This window comes from Salvelinus sp. IW2-2015, unplaced genomic scaffold (genome assembly GCF_002910315.2).
Source record: "Salvelinus sp. IW2-2015 unplaced genomic scaffold, ASM291031v2 Un_scaffold3109, whole genome shotgun sequence".
Lineage (NCBI taxonomy): Eukaryota > Metazoa > Chordata > Actinopteri > Salmoniformes > Salmonidae > Salvelinus > Salvelinus sp. IW2-2015.
In genome coordinates this window covers 4,506-17,439 of record NW_019944399.1, presented here as the reverse complement: position 1 = coordinate 17,439, position 12,934 = coordinate 4,506, and the positions used below count along the sequence as shown (strand labels likewise).

General features: G+C 40.4%; 1 protein-coding gene across 1 annotated transcript in view; it reads right to left on the bottom strand.

Annotated features, from left to right (window-relative positions):
* Positions 1-12,647, bottom strand: part of LOC112075366 (protein kinase C-binding protein NELL1-like) — a 15,819-nt gene extending 3,172 nt beyond the window's left edge. The window contains exon 1 of the mRNA XM_070440884.1: positions 12,459-12,647. Coding sequence (XP_070296985.1) covers positions 12,459-12,572 — 114 coding nt within the window. The 5' untranslated portion in view covers positions 12,573-12,647. The remainder of the gene's footprint in view (positions 1-12,458) is intronic.
* Between the last annotated feature and the right edge of the window lie 287 nt (positions 12,648-12,934).

The following is a 12,934-nucleotide window of genomic DNA, read 5'->3' as shown; positions in this document are numbered from 1 at the left end:
ACGTGCACTAGTTCATGGTTACTTGATTAGTTACCCAGTGAGCAAAATTATCTTGGAAAGACATCTAAAATACAGATTTTCCAGATGTTGAAAACAGGTTAATTTTTGTTCTTTAACTTCTTGGAACTAAGGGGGTGCTGTTCCGCATTAGCATATTTGGGTCTCCAAATTAAACTGCCTGTGCTAAATTCTTGATCGTACAATATGCATATTATTGTTATTATTGGATAGAAAACACTTTCTAGTTTCTATAGCCGTTGGAATTTTGTCTCTGAGTGGTACAGAACAATATCTACAGCACTTTTCATGACAGGGGTCAGATTTCAGAAATTTTTACCCCTGACTGGAGTCTGTTTTTAAGGCGACAGTGAATGCTATGAAGAAACCGGCACTGCCTACGTCTTCCTCTGGGTGTCTGTACATCATCACGTTTTGAATGGAGTCTATTGCCAATCACAGCCACTATAAAACAAGAAAACGTAGAAGTACCGCTCTCTTCCTGCATGCGTCGTGCGCAAGATGGACATCAGACCTGCCTCCTTCCAAATCGTTGTTTAGAGAGTGATATTTCTCCGGTCATGTTTTTAGTCGTTATAGTTGTTAAAAACATCATAATGTAGTTAATTTGAACCGTTTTATAGCAATTATACCGTTTAGTGCGATTTTGAGGAATTTCTTTGTTGTGCACTCTGAAACTTTGGACACGTTTTGGGGGTCCCGTTCGATCGTTAGTGGATATTTCGAAGGACAGGAGAAATCTATCGACCAAAAGAAGATTACAACATAGAAAGGATACATTGCCCAAGAATCTGATGGAAGAACAGCTCAAAGTAAGCAATATTATTATGATAAATCGTTGTTCTGTCGAAATATTTTAAACGCATATTTCGCCATTTTGTTTTTATCGCGTCACTTGGCGAACCCTGTATTGAAAAGTAAGGATAATTTAAAAATGTAAGTCAGCGGTTGCATTAGAACTAATTTGTCTTTCGATTCCGTTCAACCCTGTATTTTTTAGTCAAGTATATGATTAGCTTTCGATTAAACTAGATCACTCTGAAAGCTGACGTCCCTCATTTTGATGCTTGAGTTGCTACTATTTTCATTGTATAACCACGGTTTTGTATGGCTAAATATGCACATTTTCGAACAAACTGTATATGTATGTTGTAAAATGATGTTACAGGAGTGTCATCGAAGAATTCTGAGAAAGGTTAGTGAAAAAAGTTATATATTTTGGCGGTGATTACGTTATAGCCTCTTGGCTGGAATCGATGCTCTTGGTAACTTTTCACATGTGGTATGCTAACTTATCGATTTATTGTGTTTTCGGCCTGTTAAAACGCTTAGAAAAATCTGAAATATTGTCTGGAATCACAAGATTCGGGTCTTTCCATTGCTATGCTTTGTCTATTCTTATGAAATGTTTTATTTAAGAGTAAATTGGTCATACACGTTGCTCTCTATAGTAATTCTAGTCGTCTTGTGATGGTCGGTGCAATTGTAAACTGTGATTTCTACCTGAAATATGCACTTTTTTCTAACAAAACCTATCCTATACCATAAATATGTTATCAGATTTCATCTGAAGAGGTTTTTCTTGGTTAGTGGCTATCAATATCTTAGTTTAGCCGAATTGGTGATAGCACCTGAAGTAGTAAGAACTGATGGAGTTAGAAAAGTGGTATTTTTGCTAACGTGTTTAGCTAATAGATTTACATATTTTGTCTTCCCTGTAAAACATTTTAAAATCGAAATGGTGGCTTTTATTCACAAGATCTGTATCTTTCATCTGGTGTCTTGGACTTGTGATTTAATGATATTTAGATGCTACTATCTACTTGTGAAGCTATGCTAGCTATGCTAATCAGTTGTGTGGGGGTGGGGGGTGATCCCGGACCCGGGGTAGAGGCTCGTTTAGAGGTTATATGGCTGCAGGGAGCGTATTGAATAACTGGAAAAGGTGCCCATTTTTAACGGCCTCTTACTCAATTTTTTCTCGTACAATATGCATATTATTATTACTATTGGATAGAAAACAGTCTTCTAGTTTCTAAAACCGTTTGAATTATTTCTCTAAGTGGAACAGAACTCTTTTTACAGCCCATTACCTATCCAGAAGTGAGATTTCCAAAAGCGATGTCTCTCTTCAAGACCTTGTCTATAAAAGGGCATGTCACTTTGGACTGTAAAAACACGTCATACGCCTTCCCCTGGGTGTCATGCGGAAGTGAGAGCAGAAATGACTTGATTATCTCGTCCTGGATTGAACACAACCTCTTGGAGTGAATTTCTGGCACTTTATTTTTTTTCCTGGCGCGGAAGTTGGACCTGCACTCGGCTCCTGGAAACCCTCGTTAAAGGTGAATATGATCTCTGCTTCGATTTTATTTGATAAATGTCAACAATATCATCCTAAAGTATGTTTTTTCAATATAGTTTAATTATATTATTGAAAATTTTCTGGACTTTAGACGTGATGCGACGCAAGACTTTTGTCAAGAAAGGAGAGTTAGCGTCGCACGGCCAGTGTGTTTGCCAATTCAAGAGGGAAATCTTTCGTTCTGGATCCAAATAAAGACGGTTCTGAACAAAGGACCCTTGGAGAACATTCTGATGGAAGATCAACAAAGATAAGGACCCAATTTGGGATGCTTTTTCATATATCTGTCGAACTGTGCTATCGCTACCGTTTGACTAGAATCAATGCTGCTGTGTGCTAGCTATTGTAGTAAGCTAATATAACGATATATTGTGTTTTCGCTGTTAAAACACTTCAAAAATCGGAAATATTGGCTGTATTCACAAGATATTTGTCTTCATTAGCTATCCACCATATTTTTGTCTGAAATGTTTTATGATGAGTAATTAGGTAGTTGACGTTGGTGTCTGTATTTTCTCTGGTACTCCCGTCGGATTTCTGACTGTAGCTGTGATGGTGGCTATGATGTAGCAGTAATGTAAAACTGATTTATAGCTAAATATGCACATTTTTCGAAACAAAACATAGATTTATGTTGTAACATGTTATAGGACTGTCATCTGAGGGAGTTTTTTCTAGGTTATTTAGGTTGGTTCTTAGTTGTTCTAGGTTAGTTAGGTTAGCTTTGTGCATGCTACTTGCATGCTACCGTTGCTGGGAAAAATGTCTGTCTGTCTTTTGTATTGGTGGTGAACTAACATAAATATATGTGGTGTTTTCGCTGTAAAACACTTCAAAAATCGGAAATATTGGCTGTATTCACAAGATCTTTGTCTTTCATTAGCTATCCACCATATATTTTTCTGAAATGTTTTATGATGTGTAATTAGGTAGTTGACGTTGGTGTCTGTATTTTCTCTGCGGTACTCCCGTGCGATTTCTGACTGTAGCTATGATGGTAGCAGTAATATAAAACTGATTTATAGCTAAAATATGCACATTTTTTGAACAAAACATAGATTTATTGTGTAACATGTTATAGGACTGTCACTTGAGGTAGTTTTTTCTAGGTTATTTAGGTTAGTTCTAGGTTAGTTAGGTTGGCTTTTTGCAGCTACTTGCATCATACTTGTGCTGTGAAAAATGTCTGTCCTCTTTTTTATTTGGTGGTGAACTAACATAATATATGTGGTGTTTTCTCTGTAAAACATTTAAAAAATCGACATGTTGGCTGGATCACAAGATGTTTATCTTTCAAATGCGTATTGGACTTGTTAATGTGTGAAAGTTAAATATTAAAAAAAAAATAGATTTTGAATTTCGTGCCCTGCACTTGAGCTGGATGTTGTCAAGGTGTACCGGTGTCGGCTTGCAGCCATAAGAAGTTTTTAATGTAATTGAAAATATATATATATTATTTATCTCCCAAATTGTAATTCCGATTTATATAAATAGGGCTAGCTTGTACAATATTTATTATTGCTCCCAACTGTCACATGCACTTAAGTTTGCTTTTTCAAAAGCTTTAGAACTGGTGAGTAATTCATGTTCAACGGTTTTGGACCAACAGAAAAAAATGACAGTAACAGTTACAGAAGTGTGTGATATGTGGTTGTTTCTACCTTAGTTGAATGCACTGACTGTAAGTTGCACTGGATAAAGAGCGTCTGAATAAAGGCCAAACTGTAAATGTAGAAGTAACACTTGCAAAGCACACTGGTTATTACTCTGATTTGGTAAAGCCTTAGTTCTGGTACCGATCCTCATTCTTTCTTCTCTTAAACACGTAGAAATTACCCAGAATTGAGCATCTGACCAATTAAACAAGACTTAAGTTCTGGTTTAACCAAGGTTACGTATCAGCTATATAGAAACTGGTGCCTGATGGCACAGTTGATGACATGGCACTAAACCATTGGTTGATGAATGCAACCTCTGAGCAGGGGGACACTATCCACATGTGGTTGGTCCAGACCAAGTCTGAACAATCATAGACGTCTATGTTTTACATGTTTGGGCCAAATCAATCAGTCTGTGGACGTTGAAATCAAAGCCGGTGCGGACCAAAATCTAAACCAAACATATGCGCCTATGATTGGTTCAGATTCGGTCCGGTCCGGACGTCTGTGGACATTTTAAATCAAGGCCAGGCGGACAGACCAAATTTCAGACAAAAATACATTCATGGACGTCCGTGTCGGACTATGTTAACTGGGTAGTTAGCATATCAGTAGCATATCAGTTGCATGTCACAGGGCTGAAGTGAGATCTTTGTGTTGGAGACCATTTTCAGATCAGGTGTCCGAGCCTTATAGAGAGAAAGCCAGACTGTGAGACCCACTACACAAATCAGGTGTTGAAGTTCGTGCAGAGAGCTGGGCTTTGGCTACTAGACCTACTGCAGAGGCACAAAACCGGACGAAAGCTGCAGCACAGATACCTGAGGCTAAACAGAGACAGCAGCCGAGGTACATAGACTCACTCACAGTCCTCCTTCCTTCCTCCCTCTCTTTTCCTCTCTCTGTTGCCTGTACTTTTTGTCTCGAGTTATATAACGTCAATTATTATTATTATGTCAAACAGTGTACGCCTCCTCTCTCTCCGTTCTCCTGTGGCTCTCTTCGCATCTTTCAGTGTTACGCCATCTTCTTCTCCCTCTGTATTTCTCCGTGTCATGCAACTTCTCCCCCCTCCCTCTATCTCATGCTCAGTTGTGGCTCTATCTCACTGTCACTCCTACTCCTTGCTCTCTCCATAGCAGTAGCAGAAGGATGAAACCTTCAGTCACAATACTGCAGGTGTTTTTGCTCACTAGTTCATGTTTACTTGATTAGTTACCCAGTGAGCAAAATTATCTTGCAAAGACATCTAAAATACATATTTTCCAGATGTTGAAAACAGGTACATGTTTGTTTCTTAAATGTAAGTTGAAAATATATATTTATTAAAAAAAATCTCTCAAATTGTAATTCCGATTTATATAAAATAGGGCTAGCTTGTACAATATTTATTATTGCTCCCAACTGTCACATGCACTTAAGTTTGCTTTTTCAAAAGCTTTAGAACTGGTAGTAATCATGTTCAACGGTTTTGGACCAACAGAAAAAAATGACAGTAACAGTTACAGAAGTGTGTGATATGTGGTTGTTTTTCTACCTTAGTTGAATGCACTGACTGTAAGTTGCACTGGATAAGAGCGTCTGAATAAAGGCCAAACTGTAAATGTAGAAGTCAACACTTGCAAAGCACACTGGTTATTACTCTAATGAATTGGTAAAGCTCTTAGTTCTGGTACCGATCCTCATTCTTTCTTCTCTTAACACACAGAATTGACCCAGAATTGGTCAGAATTCACACAGAATTGAGCATCTGACCAATTATACCAGACTTAAGTTCTGGTTTAACCAAGGTTACGTACCAGCTATATAGAAATCTGGTGCCTGATGGCACAGTTGATGACATGGCACGAAACCATTGGTTGATGAATGCAACCTCTGAGCAGGGGGACACAACCCACATGTGTTGGTCCAGACCAAGTCTGAACTAATCATAGACGTCTATGTTTCACAGTTTGTACGTCTATGTTTGGGCCAAATCAATCAGTCTGTAACGATTGTTCTCCTCCTCGTCTGAGGAGGAGCAGGGATCGGACCAAAATGCAGTTTTGTGGAATACATAATGAATTTATTTAAAGAAGACGAACACGAAGCACACTTATAAATTACAAAATAACAAAACGACGTAGACCGACCTGGACATGAGAGAACTTACATAACACGAAGAACGCACGAACAGGAAACAGACTAAACAAACGAAACAGTCCCGTGTGGTACATACACAGACACGGAAAACAATCACCCACAAACAAACGGTGAGAACAGCCTACCTTAATATGGTTCTCAATCAGAGGAAACGTAAAACACCTGCCCCAATTGAGAACCATATCAGGCTAATACATTGAACCCAACATAGAAACACATAACATAGAATGCCCACCCCAACTCACGCCCTGACCATACTAAACAAATACAAAACAAGGGAAAACAGGTCAGGAACGTGACACAGTCTGTGGACGTTGAAATTCAAAGCCGGTCCCGGACCAAATCTAAACCAAACATAGCCGCGCTATGATTGGTTCAGTTTGTTCCGGTCCGGACGTCTGTGGACATTTTAAATCAAGGCCAGGGCGGACAGACTAAATTCACACGAAAAATAACATTCATGGACGTCCGTGTCGGACTGTGCTCACTGGGTAGTTAGCATATCAGTAGCATATCAGTTGCATGTCACAGGCTGAAGTGAGATCTTTGTGTTGGAGACCATTTTCAGATCAGGTGTTGGAGCCTTATAGAGAAAGCCAGGCTTTCAGGTGTTGAAGTCGTGCAGAGAGCTGGGCTTTGGCTACTAGACCTACTGCAGAGGCACAAAACCGGACGAAAGCTGCAGCACAGATACCTGAGGCTAAACAGAGACAGCAGCCGAGGTACATAGACCTCACTCACAGTCCTCCCTTCCTTCCTCCCTCTCTTTTCCTCTCTCTGTTGCCTGTACTTTTTGTCTCGAGTTATATAACGTCAATTATTATTACTATGTCAAACGGTGTACTCCTCCTCTCTCTCCGTTCTCCTGTGTCTCTCTTCGCATCTTTCAGTGTTACGCCATCTTCTTCTCCCTCTGTATTTCTCGGTGTCATGCAACTTCTCCCCCCTCCCTCTATCTCATGCTCAGTTGTGGCTCTATCTCACTGTCACTCCTACTCCTTGCTCTCTCCATAGCAGTAGCAGAAGGATGAATCCTTCAGTCACAATACTGMAGGTGTTTTTGATCTGAGCTGTGACATCCTCATCCACAATCGGATAGTRCATCTCAGGCCAGGATTCAATCCAAGGCTTGTTATGGAACTGCGCACTGGACAGCTGACAATTTGTCTTTTAAAAAGAAATTTACACTTGAGCCGGCAGGCACAGCGTTTACCATGCGATCTCTGCAAACTCTGGAAATTGCCTTTAAAATGCGTGTTGTCGGCTGTCCAGTGTGCTGCTATACAACGCACCTTGGAATGAATCCCGGCCTAAGTCTCAGGGCAGGTGACATAAACTTACATGATGACCACCACTAGCGCACACACAGCTACCTAGCTAGTGCTAGCGCACACACAGCTACCTAGCTAGTGATCCCACATCGGCTACTCAAAGTTGAACTTGTATGCAGTCATTTGGCTTTGGGTAGGTCTCTTTCCATTGAAAACAACTCATTCAAAGTAGTATCAAAGGGTGAACAGTCAAGCAGAGAGCAGCACACTAGAGGTCTTCACGGGTCCAAAAAGTTGTACCCGTTCCAAAATGGACCTGGGGCTTTCCCACCTGAACCCGATATGCATAAATACAGACAACTAGACCCGTTCCGTATAGACCCGGTCCAATCCGATCCGAGTGAGGGAAACAGCAGAAAAGTACTTTTTTTAAGCCACTTTATTAAACAGAGCTGATAACCCGTGAGAGGACGGAGAGAGAGGTGCCTCTAGCAGGTCGAGGAGGGGCCATACTGTGAGTGACACAGGGAGGAGGGAGAGAGAGATGAGAGACAGCAACCAACCAACAAGCCAACTTGCGCTATAGTAGACTAATAGCTGCCATAACTAGGTTATTTATCATCCAATCTTATTACGTGGTACCCATCTTCACTGCATCAAACTGGGAGAAGATAGTTAAGAAGGGGGGAGGGAAGGGGGTGTTCTACTAGGCTATATGGCATTTTTTAAGAAAGTCATACCAAGGATCATTTTGCTAATAAAAAAAAAAAAAAGATTATTATTTGCTGAAGAAAAACAAAATTGGACCAATGAGCTATTAGCCCATGCAAATGCATTGAATAACCRAATCATTACCTGGAACAACAGGCTGTCCCAAACAAATATCAAAAGTAAGTTTGTTCTGAAGTGTCTCTCCTATATCTGAGAGATATAAGAAAGAAAACATTATTATTATTTGTTCTTCATGTATTTAACCCCATATTTTTGGCATTAAACAGTCTCCATATATACAATACTTCCATTCATTTTTTCAACTGATACTGGGGGACCTTCAATGAGTATTGTGAGGTCTGTGGGCGTCCTAGTGCAAAAGATGTACRTGTTTGTGAGAGCCTCGCCTTTGCCCAGAGGGGTAATGGTAGTGTGTAGCCGAAACGGTTTCGGACACTACAGACAKAAGTTAGCAGATTGGCTGTACCGACTTCACATGAGTCTCCTGACACTTGTGGTAGTAAAGCAAAACTGAGAACGCCATAATAGTTTGTAGGCCATTTGGATGACACAGACAATTTTATTGAGAAGACCGATTTTCGGGATGTCTCAGCATCTGACAAACGTCACTCTCGCTCTGTCACCTTTCAACAAAAATGTGGAAGTGCGGCAGATGCGGTGGATTGAGACGAATCCAGTGCAAAAAAAACATATCTCTAGCTTAAGCTGACAGATTTTTATCTGGATTTCGTATTATGCAAATTCGATATCCATGCGAGTGCAGACATCGACCGTCGCTAGTTAACGTTTGCTAGCTAGGCTAATTGAGCAGTCCTAATTTTGCCACTCTTTTTTAGATTTATTCTAGTTTTATTCATTTTAACTGAAATATCATTAAGTATTAGTTACATTTTTGTCATCTGAATAGATTTAGTCTAGTTATTGTCGAAACAAAATGTGTCAACTAAAGGCACATTTGAGTTCCATTTAACTTAAATGAGTTCCATTTAACTTATAGCAAACATAAATAATTGACTTCCATGTGCACAAACATACATAGCCTTGTCCTGCATCACATCCTATTCTCTTCCTAACAGCAGAAATATGACAAATATATATAAGACTAATATTATACAAGACATATTTGGCCATTGTTTTCCAAAAAGTAGAATGGGAGCTGATGGCTTTGACTGGGAGCTAATTATTGTTCTGCCCATTGATGTGGCCGAATCACTAAACCTAGAGTCCAAATCGAGTCCCAAGCCCCTTGTCCTCGAGTCCAAGTCAAGTCACGCATCCCTATGGCTGAAGTCCAAGTCCCAGTGCTCGAGTCCTGGTCCAAGTGCTCAAGTCTGAGTCACTGGCTTCACATTAACTCAAAATAAAGTTATTTACCCAGTCAGATATAGCATAGTGGCAAGAGAAATTGAGTCAATTAATTGTTTGCTATGCCTTTTCCCTTTTTATGTGCAACCACATGTTTGCATATAGGCTACTGATGTTACCAGGGTCACATTCAGTTGAAAAACGTTCTTGAACATTGCAGATAGAAATTCCATGAATAGAGACGACGTTATTCCTTATTCAACATGTCAGAGGCATGTTTGTTCTACATAGCCTATTTCTATCTGAATGTTCCAAGCCGTTGCCTCCCGCTGAACGCGCTCCACGTCGTTAGCTATAGCCAGCTAATGAGGTAACATGACTGAACAGTGTAGCCTAAACACATTATTAATGGTCCGGTCCGCAAGTAGCCAAGTTTTTAGAACGGCCCACGATATGTTTTACGAAAACACAATAAAATAAACTTAGCGCCGATATTATGGGTCGTAACTTTTGAACGGTAGCCAAAGGGYTAGAATCAAGCCATTTTCTGYGAGGAAAAAAGAGGGGGACTTGGCTACGGTGGCTACATAGTCTGTATATGAAATGCAGTGTGAAAAGTGGGAGGGTTGAGCGTGACTACACATTCAAAGGCAGACTACTTTTCTATAGCCTACTCTAAGGAGAGAAAAACATAGCTAGACTGCTGTTTTATGATGAAAGTCAATTCTGCTATTGTTTTTTATTTCCTAATGCAGCTTGTGTTTCTTAACCAGGCAAAGGTTAGCAAACTAGAAGGCTGGTATGACTGGTTAGCTAAGGACCGCCTGAGCGATGTGTGTAATTGGAGGCGGAGCCGAGCCTGTCAGCCCACACTCCTTGTATCAATCCAATATATTTATAAAGCYCTTTTTACATCAKYAGATATCACCACTTCATTGCTCCAGACCAGCGCAAGGGGGAGTTAGAGCACTGACTATGCTTTTGGGTCCTACTGTTTCTCTAACTGACAATGAATGGGCAACATAAACCTAAATAGAAACTGATCATTGTGCGCGACTTCAGTACTACTTACTAAAACTGTTGTTACACTAAGGTTATTATTATTTTATTTTGATAGGATTATTTTGCTCTTACTGTAGTCCTGTACCCCACTCCTGACCAGTCACGTTGTACATTGAGTGGGTGCCTGAGTGGTGCAACGGTCTAAGACACTGCATAGCTGTGTTGCTAAAGATGCTAGTTCAATACCCGTGCCGGCCTCGACTGGGAGACCCATGAGATGGGTGTGAGGTGTCCTTTCCACTGATCAACATAACTGCGCTGTGCATCTGTGCTGCTAATATTCATTGTACTTATCACTGAAAAGCTCCAAATCTCTCCAAAAATAATTGTCCATTTAGATTTTAGTCGCATAGTCAATTTTGTCTCGTTATAGTTAACTGAAATTAATCTATTATTTGTTGTTGTTTAGTTATATTTTTTTTCAGGGTTTATTTAGTCAGTTATAGTCTCGTCAATTGCCACTGAAAAATAGGTGTTTGACAAATATTTTGGTCACTATTTTTGTTGACGAAATCAACACTGTAATTGAGTCTGCTGTGCATGCGCTTTCTAATCCTACAGTTACAAACAACGACAACTCCATTCAGAATATTTAGGAGCAGYCTATCTWTTGGCTCTTGGTCGTTGTAGCCTATYCTYCTCCTTTAACTTTTMATTCCGTCATTTTAATTCCATCTTCAATTGATTAGATATTTCCTAACTATTGCCACACACAGAGGCTCTATGACTATAKCCTATTGCCTGATTTATGACTGGCCAACAACGACAGCAAGCCACATGTGCCACTATCGTGAAAAGCAAGAGCATCAGCATAAATAATAAAATGCCTCACTCTCTACTGCAGCAGTCCCGTCCAGATCTGTATGGGTCCTTCCAGACAAGTCAATTACAATTACGCATACCCGAGACTCGTGACAACCATATCAGATCCAACCCAGACCCGTGACATTATTTAGAATTCTGGATCCGGACMCGCTCGTGAACTCCTCTACAGTACACGTCTCCCAACTGTACTGGGACCTGATAAACCCAGGGTGTTAAAATAATTTAGCAAACAATAGACCTCGATCCATCACTTTTGGAATTGTTTATGCTTCCTGACTGTCTAGCTTTCATTTTTAGCTGACTGTTAGCAAGCTGGACAGAGTAAAGACACTATAAATGTAGGTCTATCTTCATTTCTTCTCAGTTCCGATTTTGTTTTATTCATTTTAAATGTTGATTAAGATTGTCATCGTCCCCCACCCGAAAAAAACAACAGCACAGAGTTTGAGTGTACGTGTGTGTGTGACAGAGTAGAAGTGTGTGTCGTTCTCTGGGTTCTTTCTCTGTCTTGACTTTATGAGGTAAGTGTGTGTGATGTGACAGTGGGAACCCAGATGTGAGTGTGTATGCAGATGGTCGTTTCATCTATGTGACTGTGTATGTGTCGTTCTGTAATTTCTTGCTTTGTTCCTGTTTACTAGRTAGTAACCACTAACAAAGTAGTTGTGAGGTGGAGATGGGTGTATGTCAGAAAAGCTATATATTGTATGTGTGTGTACACATGCCTGCATGTGTTTGTGTAAACACAGTGATGTGTTAATGTGAGTGCATTCTTGGATGAGCGTTGGCTCACATGTAGGCGTGGTGTGTGTGTGTTAGTCTTACACTGCAGGAGCAGAGGGAGCAGTGTGTGTGTGTGTGTCTGGGTGTGTAAGATCGAGTGTGTGTGTGTGTTAGCCCTATAGCTTGCAGAAGCAGAGGGAGCAGAATGTGTTTTGAGAAAGGGGAAATGGGGATACCTAGACCAGTTGTACAACTGAATGCCTTCAACTGAAATGTGTCTTTCGCATTCAACTCAATCCCTCTGAATCAGAGAGGTGTGGGRGGCTGCCTTAATGTGTGTGTGTGTGTTAGCCCTACCTTGCAGGAGCAGAGGGAGCATCGGTCCAGGCTGAGGTTCCACTCCTGTCCGTTGTGTTTGAGGCCCTCCTCGTGAAGACAGTCTCCACTGCAAGCCGGTCCAGATGTGCACATACAGTCAAAACCACCCGGAAGGTTCACACACACACTGTCGTTCCAGCAGGTGTGTGTCTGTGTGGCGCACTCATCAACGTCTGAAACAGAGAATAGCTGTTTCACCTATCAAAAACAAGAATGTGTGACTTTTTCACTACACCATTTCCCACTTTACTTTATCTCCTACCTGTTCTTCCAGTGTTATGTTTAGCTGTTGCAAATGCAACACGGGAGTGTGCCCAGAGACCGAGCATATCAACATGAATAAAACCCTGCAACAATGTTACAATATACGGAATGCACCTGAAATCTTCAAAGAATATATATTTTTTTTTAATGTATTTTTTACCACCTTATCTAATAATTGCATTTTACCCAGT